General features: G+C 43.2%; 1 protein-coding gene across 6 annotated transcripts in view; it reads left to right on the top strand.

Annotated features, from left to right (window-relative positions):
• Positions 1-24948, top strand: part of PPFIA1 (PPFI scaffold protein A1) — a 122458-nt gene that overhangs the window by 65846 nt on the left and 31664 nt on the right. For 4 of the 6 annotated variants that reach the window (XM_027769382.1, XM_027769381.1, XM_027769380.1 and 1 more), the window contains 10 exons: positions 2917-3048; positions 4131-4193; positions 5153-5232; positions 8821-8956; positions 12362-12585; positions 14306-14537; positions 16867-16896; positions 19504-19655; positions 21718-21890; positions 22215-22308. In XM_027769382.1, coding sequence (XP_027625183.1) covers positions 2917-3048; positions 4131-4193; positions 5153-5232; positions 8821-8956; positions 12362-12585; positions 14306-14537; positions 16867-16896; positions 19504-19655; positions 21718-21890; positions 22215-22308 — 1316 coding nt within the window. The remainder of the gene's footprint in view (positions 1-2916; positions 3049-4130; positions 4194-5152; positions 5233-8820; positions 8957-12361; positions 12586-14305; positions 14538-16866; positions 16897-19503; positions 19656-21717; positions 21891-22214; positions 22309-24948) is intronic. The other 2 variants (XM_006171236.3, XM_014585324.2) reach the window with 1 other exon arrangement.

The raw sequence follows: 24948 nt of genomic DNA, 5'->3' as shown, positions 1-24948 counted from the left end.
TTCTGTTCTCCTATATTCTTGGGACCTTGGGCACACACACACACATGCAGCTTGTGTGAGTTATGAACCGCCAGGTCCAGGAATCAAACTGCAGTCAACTATATGGGAGTCCAGTGATGTGACCATTACACCATCTGCTTGTCCCTCTTTTAAATTTTTTGCAGTAGGATGCATGTGCTCACCAGAGAGAGACAGAGAGTGAAAGTGAGGAAGCACCCTCCAGGGAGGATGGCCATGCAGTAATTCCTTCTTCTCCATGCTTCTCTCAGTATTTTAGGCAGGCATGCACATGTCCCTGGCATATTTTTCAATTCTGGAATTACAGGACTCGAACCACACAATTGGCCATGTGGGATCCAGCTACGTCAACCACCATGCCACTGCTATCCCCACACTAGTTTTCTAAAGAAGACATATCAGAAATTCTGTCCATTACATGATGTGTTAGACCTCTTTTAGATAATGAGAGTTGCTCTGTTAGGCATATTCTGAGTGCTTTATATTTCATCTTTATGATAGCCTATGAGAAAAGGGAGCTGCTGCTGCCTACGTTTTACCAAAGAAAAAACTGAATGCCCAGGGTTATTCTAATGGCAGAGTCTTGTGGCAAGGCCTTGTGGACTGGGTCTTCCTGTCTGAGCACCATGGTACGAGTGTCCATCGTAGCCCTGCCCTCGGCCTAGGAAGAGCCGCCTGAGCCAGGTAGTGAGGGTGTACAGGTACAGCGCCATGTGTGCTGCCTGCTAACACTTCTGCCCCCTTCCATCTACCACTGGTGTTCGTCCGGGACCTGGGTGGAAACAAAGTTTTAAACCACAAATTTGATTTGGGCTTTATAGAATATAGACTTGTCAACTGTGTTATCACATTTTAAAATTACTTAAGGTAATTATTTGCAGTTTGTGAATACATTTCCAATAAGAAAAATTTAAGCAATGTAGAAGTATAGACAAAAATATGGGAAAGTCTCCCTATCTCTACAGATTTATTCAGAACAAACTTCCTTAAATTTTCCTTTGTAAATTGAATTCATTTTTTTAAAGAATTATTTATTTAATTTTATTTATTCATTCATTTTATTTTTTAATTTGACCAGAAAGACAGAGAGAGAGAGAAAGTGAGAAAGCAGGCCACCAGGTCCAAGACTCGAACCATGGTCGGCCATGTGGGAGTCCAGCGCCCTTATCCACCATGCCACCTGCTGGCCCCTAAATTGAATTCATTTTTCACCAGACCAGCAGACAGTGAAGTGGCTGTATCACTGGACTCCCACATGGCTATTGTGGTTTAATCCCGACACCTGTGACTTAAAACTCATGCCAGGTGCATGTACATGCCCACGATCCTGGGAGGAGAAGGGAATGTGGCAGTCATATCCTCTGAGGAGTGATTTCTCACTTTCCCTCTCACTGTCTCTGTCTCTCTGTTGAGTGCACATGTCCTAAGGAAAACCTCTAAAAAAATAATTCCTTTTTCACCCCTACATCTCTACTCAAACATCTGTTTACACAGAGAAAGTTCTCCTACCAATGCATAGATTAGTTAATCACCTTTAAAAATCTGCTGGTTTGGGGCCTGGCAGATGGCATGGTTAAAGGCACTGAAGTCCCACATGGCCAACTGCGGTTCGAGTCCCAGACCTGGCAGCTTGCTTTCTCACTTTCCCTTTCTCTTTCTCTCTCTGGTCAAATTAAAAAAATAATAGAAACAAATGGAATTAAATAAATAAATAATTCTTTAGAAAAAAATCTGCTGGTTTTTTTGGCCAGTCAGGAGTGTGGTGGTTAAGGCAGCTGGATTGCCCATGGTCAACTGTTTGGTTCAAGTCCTAAACCTGGCAGATTGAAATTCAACCTGCCAAGTGCACGTGAGTGCATATCCAAAATCCCAAGAGGAGAATAGAGGAATAGAGATTGTGGCATTGTTGGGGACCAGCAGTTAGCGTAATGGCTATGTCGCTGGACTCCCACGTAGTCGACTGCGGTTCGCGTCCCAGACCCGGTGGCTTAAAACTCACGCCAGGCACGTGTGCGTGCGTGCCCAAGATCCCGAGAGGCGAATGGAGGAGAAGGGATTGTGGTGTGACCATCCCCCCTGGGGGGCGATTTCTCGCTTTCTGTCTCTCTGTCTCTCTCTGTCTGTCTGACGAGCGCACGCGCCCGATAGCAAAAACCTCTCCAAAAAAAAAAAAAAAGAGATTGTGGCATTGTCATCCTTCCAGGGTTGGGGAGTAACAGGGTGCTTTCTCACTTTCCCTCTCTCTATCTTTGGTGAGCACCTGTGCCCTATAGCAAATTAAGTATATTTGCTGATTTCTGCATATAGGTCAGTCCCTGAGCCCATCTGTCAGTTAAAGCCTAGTGCTATTCCTAAGGTCCTTTGATCACTGTAACAGAAGCAATGGGACCTTTTGTTTAACAGCTCTTCTATTCTTATTCCTACGTTTCCCTGCTTCTGTGAGGTGGTTCTCACCTTTGTGTAAAAGCCCATGAAATATGACTGTGGGGCTCAGCCTTGCTGGCACAGCACAGGCAGTAGCATGCTGAACTACAGTGCTGAGGCCACACGGTCAACTCCAAGTTTGATTGCTTGGTCAGCCTAGAGGATGCTAGGCACACACATGCCTGTAGACCCCAGGATCCTAGTGAACTAGAGGGCTGGGAAAGAATTACCATATAACAAAATCCTCTCAAGAGGATCTGCCTTTCTCTGTTTACTCACACTTTTTTATGTGCGTGTGCACACACTTGAGAGCATGAATAAAATCAGTTAAAAATCTTAAAGAGAAGACGACAGTGGGAACAACAGCCGGGGGAGTGGTGGCATGGGTCGACTCCCACCATTGGCCCTTGTTTTTTTAAGGTAAGGGTTGAATGTTTACTTAAAGTTTACAAGTCCTTGTTTCTCCTATTTTAGGCAAGGCAGAGAGAGAAAATGAATGAAGAACATAATAAACGTTTATCAGACACAGTCGACAAGCTTCTTTCAGAATCTAACGAGAGGCTTCAGCTTCATCTCAAAGAGAGAATGGCTGCTCTAGAAGATAAGGTAGGCTAGACAGCACAGGTGTCCCTGGGGGGTTCCCACCCTTTACCAAAAGATTGGTCATCTGCTCCTGAGCAATAACCCACAACAGTGGTTTACCACCCTCATAGAAAATAGGAATTACCCTTTAGGTGGAAAAAGTACAGACTGCTCTATCTTTGCCCCACTTACATGTATGGAAAATTGTTTATCATTTTCTAGGACAAGAGTAGAAGAATTGTTTCTACAAAGGGCCAAGTAGTAAATATTTTAGGCTTTTAGTAATGTGAGTAATTAAGTAAAATAATTTTGTGCTTACCAATAATAAGCACAGATGCAGTCACTGACAGTAAGTACATAAACGAATGGGTGACTCTGTTCCAATAAAACTTTATTTACAGTGGGCTGGATTTGGCAGACAGGCCCTAGTTTGTTAAAAAATTTTTCCCCCAACCCTTGCCCTTCTACTGCTCTTGCATTGGAAATAATTTCTGCACTATTTGTAAATATAATACTTTAGGAATATGGTGAAATAGATTTGATCACCTTAAACTAAACATTACTGTAATCTAACCCCCCATGTTCTGTTTATTTGATTTGGAAGAAAGTCTATGCCCGGACTCTTAATGTTCATCATTGAAAGCTGTTAGCTTTAACCAGGGTAAGGGTATATCCTAGAATCTGTGTCATTGAAGCTCCTTGATCAGAGGATCAACCTTAAAGTGGGAATATTTTGATCTCAGATCTTAAATACACATTTGAATTTCCTTTCAGGTTTCCCAAGTGACCAATGAATTAGAAAACTTTAAAGTTAGTATATACCAGTTTAATTGATTAAAAGAAACTTGTACCGTGAACTTAACATACCTGCCTTTAGAAAATGTAGTCACTGAAGGAGTACATTTTATAGAAAGAGCAATTATCAGGACTTGTTAGAGTCCCTCAGTCAGCTCTGACTCTGTGGCACTGGAACACTGCTTGCCAGTACCTTCATCCGATACATTCTTTTTTGTGTGTGAAGCTTTATCTTTCAACAAATGTAACCATACTGTATTACCTGGAACATTTTAAAGGATAAATACTAAAGGACTATCTGTCTTTTTCAGAATTCTCTATTACGAGAAGTTGAAAGTGCAAAAAAGCAGTTAGAGGAAACGCAACATGATAAGGTACTTAGCTCTTTCCTAATTCACGTAAAAATCTTAAGACCTGTATTGAAGATGAGCTCATTGTAATTATATAGATGTTTAGAGGATGTTAAGATTAACTTTCTTTATGGCTCTTAATCTACTCTCATAAGATTTATAGCACGCCTAGATTTGTCCATTGAACGCCTTTGTATTGTATATGCATTTTGAGTCTTGATAACATGCATAGTTCAGAGTTCTGAGTTTATTTGAACATAAAATAATGGCATTAGCCTTTTATGAGGAACACTGCTGTCCAACAGAAATATATGAGCTATATATGCAGTTTCCTTTTTTCTTGTGGCCACATTTAAAAAAAAATAAGTAAAATGAATTTTATTTAACCCACTATATCCAATATGTTATCATTTCATAATGTATTAAATAAAACAAGAAAAAACGAACTACTTTGCATTCCCTATCCTTATTAAGTCTTTAAGAACGTCTGTGTATTGTGTAGTCATGACATATCTCAGTTTGGACCAGCCCGTGGGGCCCCGTAGCCATATGTAGCCGGTAGCCACTGTACGGACAGCCCCATCTGGCAGTGGGGTCAGTGTACAGATAACACAGAAATGGCTGTCTGCTTGATAGAAGACAGTCACAAGCAGTGCAGAGAAGTATGTGTAGTAGAATGTGAATGTCGTTCCCCTTGTACTCCAGAATAGCTCTGCATCTCTCCACAAAATTGATGTCTTGGAGCTTACCCTCTTAAAAACTTTTCTGTTACTAACACTGAGCTTTTTATTTATGAAGGTTTCCAAAGTTTATTTGGTGGTTTGCATATTTATGTTTACTATAGGGCTCTTGACTTCCCCAGAATTAAAATGTTCAGTATTTATAGCTATTAATACTAATTTAACCGGTTTCATTTATGTCCAACATCTGAGCATAGTTTTAAAAACTAAAAGCTGTCATGCATGTGGTTTGCTATTTTGTAGGATCAGCTTGTCCTGAACATTGAAGCATTGAGGGCTGAACTAGACCAAATGAGACTACGAGGTGCTTCACTTCATCATGGGTATGATAGCAACAATGCATAAGTGTATCCTTAGTGCCTGTTGTGTGTATATGGGAGCCCCTTCTTAGCCATGTGGGTGGAATCACCAGATACAGCTTATAGTCTGACCTCAAGGAGCCTGTGGCCTAGAAGCAGGCCAGAGGGAAGAGGGCAGTATCATTCCAAAGGTCCAAGACTGGTCAGGAGACACATCGTTGGCAAAACTCAGAAACACAGGAGGGTTTGGAAGGTGGAGTCTGACACTGATGATGTAGGTACTGGAGGACAAAGCCCAAGATAAGAGATGAAGGAACAGTCTTCATGAGGGCGGAAGCCACATCCATAGAATAGGATTGTGAAGGGAGCAGCTAGACTCACACAGCTAGAGCTGAGAGATGCTTGGATGTTCCTGGATTTAGTACAGTACTTGGCGTTTTCAGTACTTGTCAGTACTTGTGTAGACAGTGACAGTTCATGATGTGTAGTCATTTTTACATCTATTGAGATGTGACTTTGAATGGCTAATGTAGGGGAAGCACCGGGCTCATGAATGAATCCAGTAGACTGCCCAGCTTCTAAACTGCCCAGAGTCCTTATTTTTCTACTCATTGTTATAAAGGCAGTTGTACTCGTTAAGGTATTAAATTTTTGTGTTCGTTGAAGAAAATGGTCATCACTTGTGAGTTTACCTTTAGCAAAAGTTACTGACATGGTTAGCTGCTGACATTAGCCCACAGGAAACAGGCTCCTTCTTGAAATATGACTTGGGAGGAAGCTCAGAGTCTATAAAAACATATCTGAATTGAAAGTTTAGGGTACCCTGAATGTCTGGGGTCTCTTATGGCCTATCCTTCCCAAATTTCTGGAAAACAAGAGTAGAAATCAGTGTAAACACAGAGAATCAGAGCCAGACGTTTTTACTATATGTAAAACCTGTGGAGTGCCAATGGTGCTGAAGAGTATTATCCTTACAGAGAGGAAATGCTGAGGAAGACAAAGACAGAGAAGAGCCAGTGATTGGTAATGACTGTCTTCTGTGGTGATGGTTGGCATGGCCATTATGGTAAAAGCAGAGCTGTAGCTCGAGGAAGTAAGACGTGTGTTTGCAAAGTATTGTGGGAAGAAGTAGGTGAGGAGGAGGCAGGTGCAGTGTGCATTCCTCTTTAGAATGATAAGGTTCCACGGAAGGGAAGGAGAGAGATGTCAGAACTTGCAGGGGCAGTTAGGTTAAGGGGGAAATTGTAAAATGGAGGCTTGCCCGCATTTGCCCTTTTTTTGTATTGCTGTAGGGAGCATGAGCTAGCCAGGGAGAGGGAGAAAGCCCCCCAGTGGGGTGTGCTCATGCTGTAATCCCTTCTCCTCCGTTTCTCTTCTGTCAAGATTTTGGGCACACCTACACATGCCTACCATGCTTTTCACGCCGCCGGGGCCAGGACTTGAAGCACAGCTGGCAGTGTGGGTTCCAGCTCCCAGTGCACAACACTTAACCATTGCACCGGGACAATAACTGATACCTTAAAGGTGAAATGTGACATGTGGACCCTTTGCTCCAGGGGCCTAGGGGAAGCTGGTGGGATGCACCAAGTCAGAGAACTTTAGTCAAAAGAGGCTGGATAAGAAGGTTTGAGGTTTGTTTCAAGGAGGCATTTGTAGAGATTTTGTAGCAGGAGCAGTCGTAGAGAAGGGGGAAGATGTCACAGTGTCATGCTCCATTTTAAGGGAGCATGGAGGCCTTGAGTAGGGAGGAGAGAAGGTGGCAGCAGGGGCTGACTTGGCTTGTTTTGTGTGACTTGACAGCAAAATCAGGCACCACGATTTTGTGATCTTTGCCAGCAAGAAAAGATCTCTGTGACTGAGGAGTAGAAAAGAAAGGTGATGGGTGGGCTTCCATATTCTTATGGGCATATGGAAAAGACTACACACAGGGTGGTGGCTGAGTTGGAGGAAAGCCTGCCTAGAGGAGCCATCAAGGTTCAGAGACCTGGTAGACTGCAGAGGTTTCGGGAACTATCCAAAATTGGATGCACAGTTCTGCACATGCACAGCTTCTGTTCAATCCTAAAATGTGCCACGGCCCCAAAGCAATTAAGTTGGAAGTCATATCGACTAGGAACAAGTGGTTTCCATAGGAATGAGGGAATAAGGGAAGTAGAAAGATAGTCATCGTCAAAGGGAAGTTCTAGACTGATGCCTTTTTTTCTCTTTTTAAAAATTCAATTTATTATTATAATTATTATTTTTAATTTACTATAGTGCATGTATTCTCACCAGAGGAGGAGACAGAGAGAGGGGGAAAGTGAGAAAGCAAGCTGCCAGGTCTGGACTTAAACTGTGGTTGGCCATGTGGAAATCCAGCCCCTTAACCACCATGCCACCTGCTGGCCCCTAGATGTTGATATTTTACGAATACATAATAAATAGATAATACTCAGAGACATTTCTGTAAAACATACTGAGGAGTGCAACCCCAGGGTAGATATGATGGCATGTCCCACTGGCCCTTTCTGTAGATCAGGGGGGCTAGGAGGGGTCTCCTTCTTAACTGTGATCAGATTACATCAGCCCCTCCATCTCGCAGGGCCCCACCCACCTCTCCCCAGGGGATTTATTCAGTCGGGGGTTGACTGTTACTATAACTGAACACATATTCAGTCGGGGGTTGACTATTACTATAACTGAACTGTGCTTTTGATTGACAGACACTGATGGAAGCTGCCAGATCCAGTGTGTAGGAGCTCCCAGCTGTGGCACAGGGGGGCTTCTGCAGCTGAGACCTCAGGTGCCTGTTAGCTGTGCTCTAGGTAGTACTGCAGATGGGAGGCATTTGTGGCTAATTGACTCATACCACATGTCTTAGCCCAAATGGGAAGTAAGAGCATTGAAGGCTGGAAATGATGTATAGTTATGCTTCTTCGTCAGCCACGGACAAAGTAGAGCAGAACTCAGTGGCTGAACATCTTGGCCTAGAGAGGAATCCAAGATGGGTCACAGGTCTGTCAGACCCCAGAGCGCTGGCTGTACTCTGTTCTCTGTAGCTGTAGCAGTCTGCATTGGTTTTCTGGATGCTGAAGCTTCCAGTGGTAGTGCTAAAGTCTACCTTGGTCCAGAGTGGGTGAAAGTGTTGAGCAAGAAAAAAGGAGACCTTCTCCTGTGTGAGTTACAGTGGACCCTGGAACAGGATAGATTTGGACTGTAGGGATCCACTTAAAATGGGTTTTGCTTTTATTTTTTCCTCCAGTGAATGTTGTAAATATATTTTAAAAATGAATTTCTTAGTAACATTTTCTTTCCTCTAGCCTACTTTATTGTAATAATAGAGTATATAATACCTACGGAACATCCAGAATATGTGTTAGTGGACTGTTTGTGTTACTGGTAAGGCCTCTGATCAGCAGTAGTCTGTTAGTAGTTTAATTTTTGGTAACTCAAAAGTTATTTGTGGATTTTTTGACTTCACAAAGGGGTTGGTACCCTAACCCCCATGCTGTTTAAGGCACAATGTACTTGATTTCCAACTTGATAGGTTCTGGCTTGACTAAAAGTCAGAAAGTCAGTTTATTTTTTCTTCTAATAATGACCATCTTTTTTTTTTTTTTTTTCATGTTTCAGCCGACCCCACTTGGGCAGTGTCCCAGATTTCAGGTTCCCTGTGGCAGACGGTCACACAGATTCCTACAGCACCAGCTCAGTGTTGCGGCGCCCCCAGAAAGGCCGTCTGGCAGCTCTGCGAGATGAGCCTTCCAAGGCAAGGCCTTCCTGTGAAATACCTCTGCTGACATAAGAATCGCCTACCTACCCTACATTTTGGAGACGGCTTTGGAGTAGAAGTGTTGCTAGGTCACTTTCTTTCCCTCATCCCATTTTCCTTTTTCTAGCTAAGAGTTGGCTTTGAGGACATGCTTTATCTTTCCCTTTTCTTTCTACACCTGGCTCTTCTTCAGGTGGGGGGTCTCACCGTGTGGTCCTCCTCCAGCTCCAGGTCCTCCTGCACGTACTCCAAAGGTGCTAGGGTCACAGGCACATGCCGTCATCCCCAGTCTTTAGGTTGGACCAGGAGTGGAACCAGCGCCTCCTGTGTGGTCCCAGCCTGCAGAGTATAGTGTCTTAGTATGTATCTCAGCAGTGCGCCCACTGTGGCTAAATTAATGAATGATTCATCATTTAGTGAAAACCCACATTTAAAAGTTTGGACACCTTTATTCTTTGCTCTGTACAACAGCATGTGTTTTGATATGCTTTTTTCTTTTTAAAAAAATAATCTGTTACTTAATTTTATTTATTCAATAATTAATTTTAATTTGACCAGAGATAGACACACACAGAGATACAGAGAGAGAAAGGGAGAAAGCAAACCACCAGGTCCAGTACTCGAACCATGGTCAGCCATGTGGGAGTGTCCAGCACTTTAACTACGACACCACCTGCTGGTCCCGTGTTTTGATATACTTCTGTATCATTGAGCACCCATAGTCATTGAATAGCTGGTTTGGGCCAAGCACCCTCACAGACCTAGGTTTACATTGGTACTTAAAAAACAGACAAAATTCCTACACCCCAGAGCACACATTTTAGTGAGAAAAGACGAGCAGTAAAGAAAGTAAAGCATGGTGTGTGTATCAGTTATCTGTTGCTGTGTAACAAGTTCCTACCAAGCTTAGTGCTTTAAAACAAAGAACATTTTATACTTCACGGTGTCTGTGAATTCAGGAGCAGCCTCGCAGGAGGATTCTGGCTCAGGGCCTCCTGAGGTTGCAGTCCTCAGGAGGCTCGATGAACTGGAGGCTGTACTCCTCTGCATACTCACGTGGCTTGGGGTGGAGGGGAGGCCTTAGTTCCTGGCCCTTTGTACCTGTCCTTAGTGCTACTTGAAGGTCCTCACAATATGACACTGCTTCCCCCAGAGCTCGCATTCTGAGAGCAAGCAGGAAAAAGCCCCAGGGCCTTTGAGCAAGTCCTAGTCTGGGAATTGCACACCTCCACTTTGATTTATTCTTTCAGTTTATGCTGAGGAAGTGCCGAGTTCTGCCCACACTCGAGGGAGCAGGGTGAGAGTGGCCCACCACCTCTTAAAGGGGGAGATGTTAGAGAGGTTGGAGACCTGTGAAGCCACCTCTGTGTGTCAGATGGTAATCAGCAGGGAAGAGAGCCCAGAAGGACTTGAGTTGTAGCACGAGTTGAGGAAGATGTGGGGAAAGAGAAGTAGCCTTTATGGTATATTCTTAGGTAATGCCAACAAGATTTGCTGAGGGATTGGATACAGAGTGTGAAGGAAAGAGAAGAGGCACAAGTGTGACTCCAAGGGTTTAGGCCTGAGCCGCTGAAAGGGCGGTCCGTTTCCTGAGATGAGGAGGACTGCAGGTGTGGGGGAAGACGAGGTGAGCCTTGCCTGTGCTCAGATATCCAAGGGTAGCTGTCTGGTGGGCCCCAGGGAGGTTTAGAGCGAGGTTAAATGTGGGGTCATGCACATAGAGATGGCATTTAAGGGTCCAAGACAAGATGAGTGCACCACAGGCCCAAGGATGGAGCCAGGGGGCACTCCAGAATGATGTGTTAGGAAGGTTGAGAAGGAGCCGGTGGGAGCTGGAGAGTGTCCAGCACGGTGGGGTTAAAGCAGGAAGGGGTAGTAAGGGTTGACCCTGGGGCCAAGTGAGTAAGGGCCCCAGGGCAGAAGGTGGGCAGATGAGACTGAGGGCAGCTAGTGGATTTAGATGTGGGATTGGTAGGAATTTCCATAAAGTATTGAGTCATTGCAAAAGTCATAACATGTTTTTCTATGCAAAAATGTGTCATGACTTTTCCGACGACCCAGTATGGTTCTGTTGGACAGGAGGTGCTCAGAGTTGGCCCTCAGCAAATTCAAGAAAATGGGAGAAAAGGAAGTGGAGACAGAATAGGGACTCTCGCAGGAGAAGTGTCGTTCAGATAGCAGCAGAGAGGAGGAGTGGCAGGTGCACGGAGACCCAGGCTGGTGGGGGGAAGATTTTGTGGTTTCTCTTTTGTTATTTTTATGGGAGAAAATGTTCATGTGCTGATGGAGATGAGCAGTGGAAAACTGGTTGTCCAGAAAGAGGGAGAAATAACAGCAGGAGGTTTCAGTTGGCCCAGTGTGCAGATGGGCTGGCCTCGGATAGGAGGACACAGTGTGGGGCCTGATTTGTGTCCGTGAAGTGGGAAGTAAGACTGTCAGCTGAGAGTGAGAGTGAGAGTGAGAGTGGAGAGAAGCTGTCAGAGGTTTGACGAGCCAGGGTGCATGTGAGACGGTCATTGGGGGATCACGTCCCCGCCAGGCGTGCTTTTTCTGTGTTCTGTTTGCAAATAATGACTGTTTGCGTTTCCTACACAAACTGCTTCCCTAGAAACTTAGCCTGCCAGCTTGCTGTTACAAGCTGGGCCGGGCTGCTCCTCTTCCCTTTGTCTTGCTACCCTTGCATTTTTCGGTGCTTATTGGTACCAGCCTCAGAACAGGGAGGATTTGGAAACTCAGATTACTATGTTACTTGATAACACTTGTGAAATGTTATGGCAGCAGAGATGAGCTCAACTGATGTGGGTTTAAATGGATCACTTTTCACTTCCTATTAGCATGGCTGACTTCTTTTTTTGATTGTGAGAGGGTATGTGCACTCACCAGAGACTAGAGAGAAAGAATAGGAGAAAGCACCCTCCAATGAGGTGTGTTCTTGGCACCATCCCTTCCCCATTTCTCCATCCTGTTGGGATTTTGGGCGTGCACATATATGCGCTAGAATGTTTTTCAAACTTCTGGGACCAAGGTTTGAACTGCGGTTAGTCACTTGGGCTCCATCTTCCTTAACTACATACTAGACCAGGGGCCAGCCCACATGCATTTTTAAAATTTTTAGTTTTTGTCTCTGACTTTGTCATCTCCTTTTTGTGAATCACATGTTAGAAATGCCCCACACGCTCATTAAGATGTCAATATGACAAGGTACCCTAAGGAGTGGATTATCCGCTCCCATTTCTTGAATATTGCATGCTGACGGATGTCAGCACTTTAAAAGCATGACTCATTTTTCCATAGTCATTTGGGCTTCCATTTAACTGTTTTAAAATTTCTGATCAATTTCTAACAAGTTCTTCTAACTGATGTTATGGTCAGTTCGCTAAGACTCCGTTTTCCTGTTTCTAGGTACAGACTCTTAATGAACAGGACTGGGAACGCGCCCAACAGGCTAGTGTGCTGGCGAATGTAGCACAAGCGTTCGAGAGCGACGTCGACGTGTCTGATGGCGAAGAGGACAGGGACACCCTCCTGAGCTCGGTGGATCTTTTGTCACCCAGTGGCCAGGCCGACGCCCAGACCTTAGCCATGATGCTCCAGGAGCAGCTGGATGCCATCAACAAGGAGATCAGGTATGCATTGCTGTGCTCGGCACTCCGGGAAATGGGACTGTCGCTAAGAAACCTCGTTCTGCCTGGGAAAGTCTAGAAAAAAATACTGTACATTTGCTCCATAATAATGGAACTTAATTAGATTCCATCAAGAATTTTAAGTTTTGAGATTGCTTTTGATTGTGAAGTTAGCAGCCAGAGTCCTCTGCCCTGAGCCTTGGTCCTAGTACTTTTGTGTAGAGTATCGTAGGAGGCGAGAGGTATTAAATCCCTCTGCCTAAAGGCTGATGACACAGCTGGAGGGTGCTGAGGGACTTTGTATCCACCAGAGTCAGCTTGGTTCACACCACTGCCCTGAGAGCTGAAGAGAAGGGCTGGGGCCTGCCGCCCCGACGCAGGGGTGGGTGAAGACTCTGGAGAGGCAGAAAGAGAAGGTAGCCAGGAGTGCCCTCTGGGTTCCTGCCACAGGCAGTGCAGAGAATGGTGCAGCACACTTAGGGAAGAGTCAGATCACATGGTCCAGGGCCCACGGAAGGCGGAACGTGTGTTGGGAAGTGAGAGGGAGAGCTGCTTATCACTCCTTCCAGCCCGAGTGTCCGCTTGGCATTACCTGCCAATGTGCATCCTTAGCCTTGGAGAGGCTGCTTGTAGTGTACCCTTTGGGGTGTCACATTTTCAGGTCCTTGTCACACAGCAACCCTGCACAGAAAAGTGGTGGGCTTCAGGTTTGCATATTCTCACTCATTCTTGCCTTTCGTTATATCAAATTAATGTAGCCTATGAAAATTCATCCATTACCCACGAATGCTCAAAGAGTGGGTGTTTGAACCTTTTTAATCTCATTAATATTTCAAGAATCAGGGAGGTTGTAAAATGTAAATGTCTCATTGCTCAGTAAGGAAATTCTAGTTGCAGTCGTAAAAAAAGTTGCCACTTAGCCCCTTTGAAAACTTTGATGTGAATAAGAAAAGTCAGACATGGAGGGGGTGGCTCAGGTGTGCAGCAGTAATGTGCTGCTCAAGTGATTATTGGTCCATATGGAAGATGCACGTGTGGTTCCTAGTTCTATTTGTAAATGTCAGGCATGTTCCCAGGGCTGTGGCTCTTGGGGAAAGCTGGGGAAGGATCGTGGCACCAGACCCTGTTAAGGTGCTTATCTCTGTCTCATGAAAGACGTAAACTTTTTTTTTTTTTTTAAGAGATTTTTTTTTTTTGCCTTATGGTGCATGTGCTTGCTGGAGAGAGAGAGAGAGAGAGACAGACAGACAGACAGAGAAGTCACACACACCAACCCCCTCCCACCAAGGGCGGTGGGTAACCACACTGTAATCCCTTCTCCATTCTCTTTTTGGGATCTTGGGCATACATGCACACATGCCTGACATGATTTTCAAGCTACTGGGTCCAGGACTCGAACTGCAGTTGGCCATAAGGAGTCCAGCAATGTAACCATTATGCATCTGCTAGCCCCAAGAAGTAAATGTTTAAAAAACAGATGATACCAGAACCATCTTAACAAGACTTGATGAAAGATTTATTTTATGTTGTTTTAAAATTCAGTATATTAAATATAAAAAGTATAATAGAATGTTTTTACAGAAGTGTTAATTGAGCAACTTGTTATTGGAATTTAGTAACCATAATAGAGAGTGTAAGCAGATGTTTTTTTTTTTTAATCCAAACGCATTCATCTGTTGGGTGGTTAAGACAGGGCAACCAACAACTTTTGTTTCTGTTTTAGGTTGATACAAGAAGAAAAGGAAAACACAGAGCAGCGGGCAGAGGAGATTGAAAGTAGAGTTGGCAGTGGAAGTCTGGACAACCTTGGTCGTTTTAGATCAATGAGCTCCATCCCCCCCTATCCCGCCTCCTCGTTGGCTGGCTCCTCCCCTCCAGGCAGTGGTCGTTCCACCCCGAGAAGGATGCCTCACAGCCCAGCCAGGGAGGTGGACAGACTGGGGATCATGACTCTGGTAAGTGGTTGTCCTCCCTCAGCACTCCTGTTTGAAGTCTTGGGCATGGTCAGTTTTGTTTCTGTTTTTGTTTTTGTTTTAACCCAGAAGAAAATCAAGTGACATTTGTTATTCCAAGTTCATGGTTTCAAATACTAGTCAGTGTTTGATCAGTCAGCTGTACGAACGAGTTTAAACAGTTGGACCACCAGGTGAGCTCACCTCTGTGTATTTGTGTGACAGTAAGTGTGGGCACCCAGAAGGGAAGTTTTCTGCTTTCTACATATACAGAGCTGACAAAGTAAATGGAGTGGATAGAAACATGTGTATGGGGAGCCAGATGCTAAAAGCCCAAATGAGGTCCCAGAGCACACACACTGTCCAAAGGAAAGTGCAGTACGGGTTCTGCGTGCGAGGCCATTACTACGTCTCAGTATGTTACAGCCTAAGGAAGTGAGTGGGTGTCTTCACTCAGCTCAGGGTCACTTCTAACCTGGAAGTGAAGCGACTTCGTGATGTTTGTGACCACATGCAGCTTCAAAGAACATTTAATCTTCTCCTCGTGTATTTGGTTTAGGTTTTGTAAGTTCATTGCTTATGCAGTTAGATTTCCCATGAGGTTAACTTTACAACATGCTTTTTTAACTGCACTTCTGTCATCTTTTTTTCCCCCATTGCCATCCATTTTCAGTTGTAGCTACACTGTTAGCCAGCATATAATTAAATCAACTATGAAGCTTTTCAGTCATAGCCCATCTATGTTGGAGAATATGACGTACTATTTTAATAATTGTCGTCGTTAGTTAATGAACTAATCCTTTTTTTTTTTTTTTTTTGGTAGAGGTGTTTGCCTTAGAGTGCACATGCTCTCTGGATAGAGAGAGACAGACACAGTGAGAGGGAAAGTGAAAAATCTTCCCCTGGGAGAATGGCCACACTGCAATCCCTTCTTCGTTCTCCTCCTAGGATCTTGAGCATGTACACATATGTGCTTGGTGTGAGTTTCAAGCCACCAGGTCAGGGACTCAAACCATGGTCAGCTATTTAGGAGTCCAGTGACATAACCACTATGCCATCTATTGGTCCCATGAGCTAATCTTTTAAACTCTTTTGACAGTTTCATTTGTGGTTTCAGGCTCATTTCCTTCTAGAGAATTTGTAAAAACAGTTGTATGTGTTTCTTTTCTGTATACTGGCAGTCAGCCTGTGTGCATCTATCACTAGTTTTGATTTCTTGTATCATTTTTGTGTTTGTTTTATTATTTTAGCCACCTCCAGATTTATTTTTAATCCAGACTTCTGGTCTCCATCAATCTATAGTTTACTCATCCAACTCCCCTCCCAGTTCCACCTCCCGCTAATAGTGGTTCTTCACAGCCTGCTCAGGGAACCAGACCGCAGCGTGTTGTAGATGATATGGGCATCCGTGCTAGATGACGATTTTAGTAGTGGGTTTAGTAGTGTTTTTTTCTTAGTAGTAATAAATTGTAATTAGGGTATCACTGCATTCTAGATAGGAATACAGGCATGATATAAATGGTTAGTGTTTTTACTCAAGTTATATTATATCTATAATCAATTATTATATAGGATCTGTAAATGAATTATTTCCTAAATAAATAATTTGCTAAGTGTAGAATTACTAGAAGCTTTACACAAGCGTACATATTTTGATTTTGATGATTGCATTCAAGATTATAACTTTAATCAATTTATAGTATACCTCTAATGGACTTATTTTTTGCTTGAATATTTTACATGAATCATAGGCTGTAAACAGTCTACCTGATATTCTAGCTTTTGTTTTTATATATTTTCACAGGGTACATTGCTTTAAATAATAAATTTATTTTTTGAGAAGTTATATAATCAACTTCTAGGTAAGGATTTTACATTAATGTCCAATAGGTGATTAACCAAAACTAGGTTTTTTCAGTTTTATAATAGTTACTGCAATAACTTTCTTATCAATTTGAATGGTATTTTAAATTATAATGTGTCTTTTATTAGAGAAAAGTAACTTAAAGAGAATTTTAGCTTAGAATATACAATTATTAGGGCCCTTTATTATAACAAATGCCGTATTTTAATAACTCATACATTGAAATAGGATTTTATCTTATTGAGTAATAGTTCACAGTGTTTTCTCCTGTAAATCTTTAGTAACTAATGTTTAAATTTTGTGGTGAAGAAAATGTTCTATATCCAATTACATTTTTCTAAATTTTTTCTTACTTGTGTCTGTCCTATCATTCCCATTTTAATATATTTGCCTGTATTCCTTGAATTTTTAACTTCAAAGTGTGCAGTAAATCTGGTTTCTCTTCATTTCTTTGCATGCGTCGATCAGCCTAGTGATTTAAGGAAGCATCGTAGAAAGGTAATCAGTCAATTTGACGTACTTTATAACATATCGAAGAGTACCTGTCGTATTTTACATGAGCGTAACACTGTGCCACTGTATGATGATGAATAACCGACATGTTATTGGAGGTGTTTAAACCAGCCTGGCATTTCACGGGTGACTGTCCTGTGGGAAACTGGTTGTCAGTGGTTTTCACAGAAAACTGGGATAAATGTGAGAATTTGCTATTCTACTTTTTTTTTTTTTCCTCCTAATCATTGCATGCTTACTTAAAATGGTCATAGTCTTTTAAAAGTAAGAAATAAGTGAAGCAAAGTCTAGGTTTTAGGTTTGGAGGGAACCAGTCTTAATAACCATATAGCTAGTATTTAGTGGGCTCTTGCTGTATGCTAGGCATTGTGCCGGGCACTTCTCCAGTTTGCGATCTCGTTCACTCCTCTCACACAGCCCTGTGAGACAGAGGGGATTGTTACGGCCCACTTCACAAATGTGAAGACGGAAGCTTAGAGCGGGCACACAGTGTGCAGTGCAGGTTTTAGCTCAGGTTTCCCAGGGTCAAACCTGAGCAGTTGGCTACTTCGCCATCTGACCTCACGTTGTCCAGATGCTCTGATCTCCCTGGCAGCATTCCTACAGAGGGAGGCTGGGCCTCTTCTACTTGGAGATAACTGTGAATTCCTGTTCTTGGAGGAAGTACAAAGCGTTAAAAACAGAACTGGTCAGTGACTGTTCTTTATGGTAACCCCACATCTCTGCCTCTAAACCTTTTCTCTCTGGTCCATGTGCTGTGCCCCCATCTAAAACCTGCCTGATGGTACACTCACAGACCAGCCTTTAAGATACGTAAAGGCACTTGCCCCCTGCCAAAAGCATATGGCTGTCAGCAGCTGTGTGAAGTGCTCTGCTGGAGGCAAATCTCAGTTCTATCACTGGTCAGTTTGTGAGCTGGGTATGTTACTTGTTCATTTTGTGTCTTGGTTTGCACTCCTGTTACATGAGCATAATGATGGACTAGCACTGCTTAAGGTAGCCACAGGCCTGTGCCCGTGTACACAGAGATAAGGAACTTACCAGCAAGAAGGCCCAAAGCACACCCTCAGGTCAGCCGATTCATATCGTGTATTTCTTTTGTTTTGTTTCTGGGGGATTTTTGATAGCAAGACTTTCTCAGCAAAGGAGGCATCATATTGTAATTTACACTCTAGCATGATACCCTGGTCTCGTTGTTCCCTAATGACTTAAGTGTGCTGCCTGGAGACTTCCAGGATCCGTGTTCCTTATGAGAGTTAACCCAGGAGTGTATGCAGACACACTGTAGCAAAAACTGGAAGGGGGGGGAAAAAAGATTACACCCTAACTGAGTTCAGCTCCATTTTGTACTAATCCATTTGGTTTTCAGGGAGCTCTGGTCAGGCTGCAGTGAGAGCAGGTCCTTCACACAATTCTTTTTACAGTGCAGAAACCAATAGTTAGGTCTTATTGTTTATATGACTGCTTCTATGTGCGTTTCATGAAACCCAGTCTTACTTCAAAACCAGAAACACAAATTGTGGGTGAGACATGCCTGGACCCTGAAAAGGTTCGTCTGCTCACAGTAAGCACCACTGTGCTTTCCTCAGCACCTGCACATGCTCACGTTTCAGGCAAAAAGAAGAACTTGGAGTCTGGAAGAGATCATCGTTTTTTTAAGGTTTCTGCCATAGGGTGCGTGCACTTGCCACAGAGAATCAAAGACAGATAGATGGAAAGTGAGAAATCACTCTTGCAGAGGGATGACCATACAGCCATCTCTTCTCTTCCAGCCTCTTCTTGGGATTTTGGGCATGCATGCACACATGCCCAGCATGATTTTCAAGCCGCCAAATCCAGGACTCGAACCACAATCGACCATATGGGAGTCCATGACCTTAATCACCACGTCACCTGCTGGCTTAGAGAAATCATCTTTTAATGATAAACCTAGGGGTAAAATCATGTAGGTTGTTGAACTACACATAAGTGCTTCAGCTTGTAGTGTCCAGTCCACACAATGAGAAATACAAGCTGTACACATGTATTTGGGTCATGGTTCAAGCTATTACCTGTGTGTGTGGTTGTTGGTTTTTTTTTTTTTTTTTTAACCCCCAAACAAATAGTTTTGCACAAGAGGTTTCTGTCCTTATTAGTGTCCCTTTTGAATGACATCAGGAGATGAACATGGCTGTCATCAGCCCTTCATCAGTGAGAGTTAATGCTGTTTACAGTTGATGTAGTCTACAGGCATTGTTCAGAACTCTGCTACTCCCTCTGGTGATTGTCTTCAGGATGCGCCTTGGATTCTAGGGAGGGCAGAGCAATGGGCTGTGCAGAGGAGGCCAGGGGGTGTCCCTGCCTCCTGCTCAGGCCCCTGTGCTCCTCCATGTGGAGGCAGCAGGAGTTTGACAGGCCTGTGTTCATGAGGCCATATGCTCCTGCTTCTCAAGGTCAAGACAGTCCTTCAGAATGGCATCAGACTCAAACAAGACTTTATCTTATAGAAAGCATTGCTACTAGATTTTCAAATAAGTATGTGGTTATGAAACCTATGTGTTTTTTTAAAAAAAATTTACTGTTAATTAACCTTGCATTTATCTTGTCCCTCAGTTGCCAGCCTCCAGAGAAGAGGTACGAGATGACAAGACAACGATAAAATGTGAAACCTCACCCCCTTCTTCCCCGAGGTCCCTTCGTCTAGACAGGCTGCATAAAGGGGCCTTGCATACGGTCAGCCACGAGGACATCAGGGACATAAGAAAGTAAGGAACAGGGGCTTAGCTGCCAGCTGCCCTGTGTAAAAACATACTGATCTTTGAGAGAGTTTTCAGTTTTTAAGATGCTATTGATCTTTTCTTGAAAAAAACATAACGATGATTTTAAAGGATTACCAGTTGTCTTAATTTGTTTTGTGTTACTAGCAGACATACCTGAGATTAGGTGATTTAGGAAGAATAGAGGTTTATTTGGCTCATGATTCTGGTGGCTGAAAAGTCCAAAAGCGTGGGGCTGGCATCAAGCTAGTTATGTCACAGTGGGACTGATAAGCAGAGAGGGTGGCAGGCATCTGCAGAGAGACTAGCCATCTTCCTTTTTAAATTTTTTTAAGTTTCTTTTTTTTCTTTCAAGAGGAGACAAGGAGACAGCACTCTTAGTAGGGTCCCAGCACCACAGTCCCCTAGCCTTCAGCTTACCCTAGATCATGGGCACATGTGTGCCCAGTTTACTCAAGAAGATCTCTGAATATGAGCCGGAAACCATCCCATAGGGATTGCTACGCAGGCTGTCATTTTTATTTATTTATTTATCTATTTATTTATTTAAATTCAACCAGAGAGGGACAGAGTGAGAGAGAGAGAGAGAAAGAGAGAAAGAAAGTGAGAAAGCAAGTCACCAGATCTGAGACTCAAACTGTGGTCAGCCTCTCTGAATATGAGCCGGAAACCATCCCATAGGGATTGCTACGCAGGCTGTCATTTTTATTTATTTATTTATCTATTTATTTATTTAAATTCAACCAGAGAGGGACAGAGTGAGAGAGAGAGAGAGAAAGAGAGAAAGAAAGTGAGAAAGCAAGTCACCAGATCTGAGACTCAAACTGTGGTCAGCCATGTGGGAGTCCAGCGCCTTTAACCACTCTACCACCTGCCGGCCCCAGGACCATCGTGTTTTAACACTACACAACTGTTTGACCTCCCATCTTCCTTCTATAACCATCCACTCTCACGGAGTCTAGGCCTTTCTCAGGAGAGCTTGAACTCTGTTTCCTGAGATAGTATTATCTGTTCATGAGTATAGCACCTTCATGATCCAGTCACCACCCACTAGGCTCTGTCTCTCCAAGGTGTCATCATCTTCCAACACCTTTAAACTGGGGACCAAATTCCAAAATGTGATCCTTTCAGGGGGACAAAGCATTATTCAAACCATAGCACCGAATGAGTCCAGTTGAGTTTATTTAAATGTACTACCTAGAAAGCCTGCCACTGCTCTGGGGCCTGTAGCGAAATCCAACAGAAGATGCATATTTGTTTGTACAAAATTAGTTTGAAAATGAGGAGCTAAATGGTATCAACAATTTTTAGAGAAACTTTATTTCTTTAGGTTCTACAAATTGACCACTTTGAAAAATGTCTTGATGGAGAGTTTGCCATGCAGGTGACAGTGTCTAATTAGTACTGCTCTGTGGGTGCCTCTCAGATGCCTTCTTGTGAGCTCTGCATTATCCTTGTCATTTACTAAGTGCTTATCTGCAGGAAATCAATAAACTGCAACTAATAGACTATCCTTTCTCAAACTGCCGTTCTGAGTTTCTGTTCTATACTAGGCAGTTCGCTGTGGAGGGCCTGTATATTAATCTTTCTAGCAGCCCTGCAGGCAGTTAACATTGCTGAGAAAAGTGATACTCAGGGAGATTGTGGAAACTCCAGTTTTTCTGATCCCCAGGTCTGTGCTCTTTCTATTGCTGCATCACATGGCTGGCCTAGGAGTGGCTCTCACTAGCTGGGAGATGCCCTGAGCTGGGCGGGTCACTGGGGCTCTGCATCAGGTGGTTTGGAGTCAGGATTCTATCTGGAGGATCCCTACATCAAAGAGTAACTCCACTTCCCAGAAACAGACCTCTGTCACATTGACATCACAGCGAGTCTGCCGTTATTAGGCATAATGCACTGTATCTGGAGGAAATGTATGTGAACGACACTTGAGATATTTGTTAGGCAGCTTAAAGAATGAGGATTAAAAATGCAAAGCATTCTAGTGCATGAAAGCGGAATGTTCTGTTGTGGTAAGGGCACATGGTAAAGGTCAGTTTTCTCTCCTCAGCTCCACAGGCTCCCAGGATGGTCCCGTGAGTAATCCTAGCAGTAGTAACAGTAGCCAGGACTCGCTCCACAAAGCCCCGAAGAAGAAAGGCATCAAGTCCTCTATCGGCCGCTTGTTTGGCAAGAAAGAAAAGGGTCGACCCGGGCAAACTGGCAAGGAATCCTTAGGACCAGGTTGGTTGGTTTCAAGAGTATGGAGGGGAAGTCCCACTTGGTACCATGTCAGCTGCACCTTCTCCAGGAAGCGGAAGCGACGCAGGCATTCATCCTGAGCCACAGAGCAGCAGTCACTATTCATTTGACCTGAGTAATGGTACAGCTACTCATGGCTACGAGTTTACTGTCTGGAGCATTTTCCTGTGTTGGCTGCCTAATCAGAAACTTAGCCTATAGAATCAGCCCTGCAACCTCTCATACACCTACTTATGAAAACACACAACTTCCCTGTCTTGATTTACTCTCATATTTTTTTTTTTTATCTTTTCTGATTCCTTGTAGCTGGTATTTCAGAGATGGATAACTCATCTCAAGATGCCCTGGGGCTTAGCAAATTAGGAGGACAGGCTGAAAAAAATCGTAAACTTCAAAAAAAGTAAGCTTTTTATTATTTCTCCATTTCACTGAACAGTTGTCAATGTGTCTAATTTTTAACCAGTGTTTAATGATTAATCATAATATTTAGCTATGTATATGTGTTATTTTCTAAAACAGTAACCTAAGGCCTTTATTAAACCTTGCTTTCTAGAGGACTTAGCACTTTTATTTATTTTTGCCAGAGAGTACCTCCATTCATGAGAGAGATAGAGGAGAAAACACCTCCCCAGTGGGCCCTGGACATACTGCAATCCCTTGTTTTCCACTTACTCCCCTGTTGGTATTTGGGGCATGTCCCTACACATGCCCAGCAATGTGGCCAAGATTCAAATTACAGTCAACTATGTGAGATCTAGCTCCCTTAACTACTAGGCCACAGTGCCAATCCCAATTCATTTTTTTTAAAGAATTGTTTAATTTTATTTTCCATTATTATTTTTCAGTTTGACCAGAGAGAGAGCGAGAGAAAAGGAAAGGGAGAAAGCAGGCCACCAGGTCCAGTACCCGAACCTCGGTTGGCCATGTAGGAGTCTAGTGTTTTAACCACCATGCCAACTACTGTGCACTCCCCAAATACATGTTTTAAAGAACTCACATGAGAATTCCAGTCCATCTTGGAAAGGTATCTGGCTAGGAGATAGAGTAGGTGGGGATTGGGCTTGGCCATCTGAGCATTGGAGTGTGAATTCTGGCCCCTTGGCTTTTGTCAGGTGAGCCTTGTGACTTCAGGATCTCCGCTTCAATTTTTGCATGTGTAATATAGGAGTAATAGAAGTACATATCTTGTATGACTTTGGTGCATGTTAGATGGCAAAATACGTAGTAAGCACTTTAAAGAGTGCCAAGAAGTTGGAAACAAGCCATGACGGTGGCCACTGCAGTGACTGTTGCTTGCCAGCATTCAGAAGTTGCTGTTCCTATGGTGATCTGTCTGGACATAATGACTATGTTGCATCTTTTTATTTTTTGGTTTTATGCTTTTATCTTAAACAGACTCTAGATTCTATAATATATTAAATCTACTTATTACATTTTAATTCTAAACTAAATCTTGACTCTGAAAATAAGTAATAATACTTGGAATGGGTTTCAGCAAAGGAGCACAGGCATTGTGATGCCCAGGCAAGAGCACAAAGGAATCGCGTGTGCAGCATCTCTGGGTCTTCTCTGAGGCAGACGAGTGGCATGTTGGTTGATTATATACAAAGCTAGAGTTGAGTAGATGAACAGCTAAGTTGAGGCAATATCCCAGGGAACTGACATGAAAAATGAAACTAAACCCACTTCTGCAATAAAATATGCTGTTTATATAGTCTATGAAATAATAACTGAACTTGAGAATGGGGAAGAAGATCAAAAGCCAGTGATTAGATGGTAGCCTTGAAACAGTCTGTGATGGAGCTGTCCGTGGGGAAGATCATTTGGCCACCCTGATGTGCCTCGAGAAACCAACATTCCTCTGGAATTCTGGGCCCAAATGCCTTGGCCCCTAGGACCACACTGTGCACATGGCAACCTTCCCTCCTGGAGGTGAAGACCAGGGCCCCACCAAGGCCATAGTGACACTTTCTGCTAGAGGTCAGGGCCTCACTGAGCTCATGCTGACGCTCTCCACAGGGGCCAGCTTGTCTGTGGCCTCTAGAGTTGCCAGTTGTTTTTTGTTGTGAATCTTCATTTTATTCTCCTCCTAGAAGCCATAAGATTAGTATCTTGACTGGCATATCACTGATTTCAGGTGAAATTCTGTTTTACTAACAATAGCAGCCTTTGGAGTCTCCGTAAATGAAAATTTATAGAACCCACTTAACAGCAGGATCTGATTTGAACAGTGCTATCTTTCTCTGTAGAAATATTTTAAAATAACTTGGGTAATTGCCATTTGGCAACGTGAATCCTAATAGTACAACTAGGCTTTTTGCTTCCTGGAACCATACTAGGAAAATTTTATCCCTTAGATTTTGCTGATATGTTCTATTTTGTATCATTTTTCTAATTGTAATAAAAACAGTAAGGTTTGTGACAGTGCAGCTTGTCCTCCAACCCCCTCTCCCTAACCTCTAGAAGTTTGTATTTCATATAAGAGGGAAAAAAATCGCCCAAAATGGTTTACTCTGGTTTTTAACTAATTTTTTCTTTTGTAACCTTCGGGAGGGATGTTTGAGCATTTGAATGTATGAGGACAGCCGTTGAGTTGTTTGCCACGCATGTGATAAGTTCATGCCAATTGTATGTGGGGCACGACCTAGAGATACGGCCCTCAGGGTTATGCTTTGGGCTCTCAGCAGCTGTGAGTGTCTAGAAGTGGGCCTTAACTACTTTATGTTCTGCACGGATACACACATAAAATTTGAAATGCACTAGTCAGTTAATGGGGAAATTTTCAAAGTATAGTTGTTATTTGTGTGTCTACAGTGGACAGTTTCATTTCCGTTAGTTACCCTGAGATAAAATTGACTTTAGGAAAAATTCTCTATTAATAAATATGAAAAAATTGAGTTATCTAGAAAATATGTTGTGTGAATTTAACACTTACGGCCCTTTTTTTTTTTTTAATTTTCCAGAGTACACATGTGCTCGCCAGACAGAGAATAAGAGATAGAAAGGGAGAAAGCAACTCCCAGTGGTGTATGATCATGCC

Source organism: Tupaia chinensis, unplaced genomic scaffold, assembly GCF_000334495.1.
Source record: "Tupaia chinensis unplaced genomic scaffold, TupChi_1.0 Scaffold149501_1, whole genome shotgun sequence".
NCBI classification, from domain to species: domain Eukaryota; kingdom Metazoa; phylum Chordata; class Mammalia; order Scandentia; family Tupaiidae; genus Tupaia; species Tupaia belangeri.
Note: the sequence above shows the minus strand (reverse complement) of the source record. Positions and strands in the feature narration are given on the sequence as shown.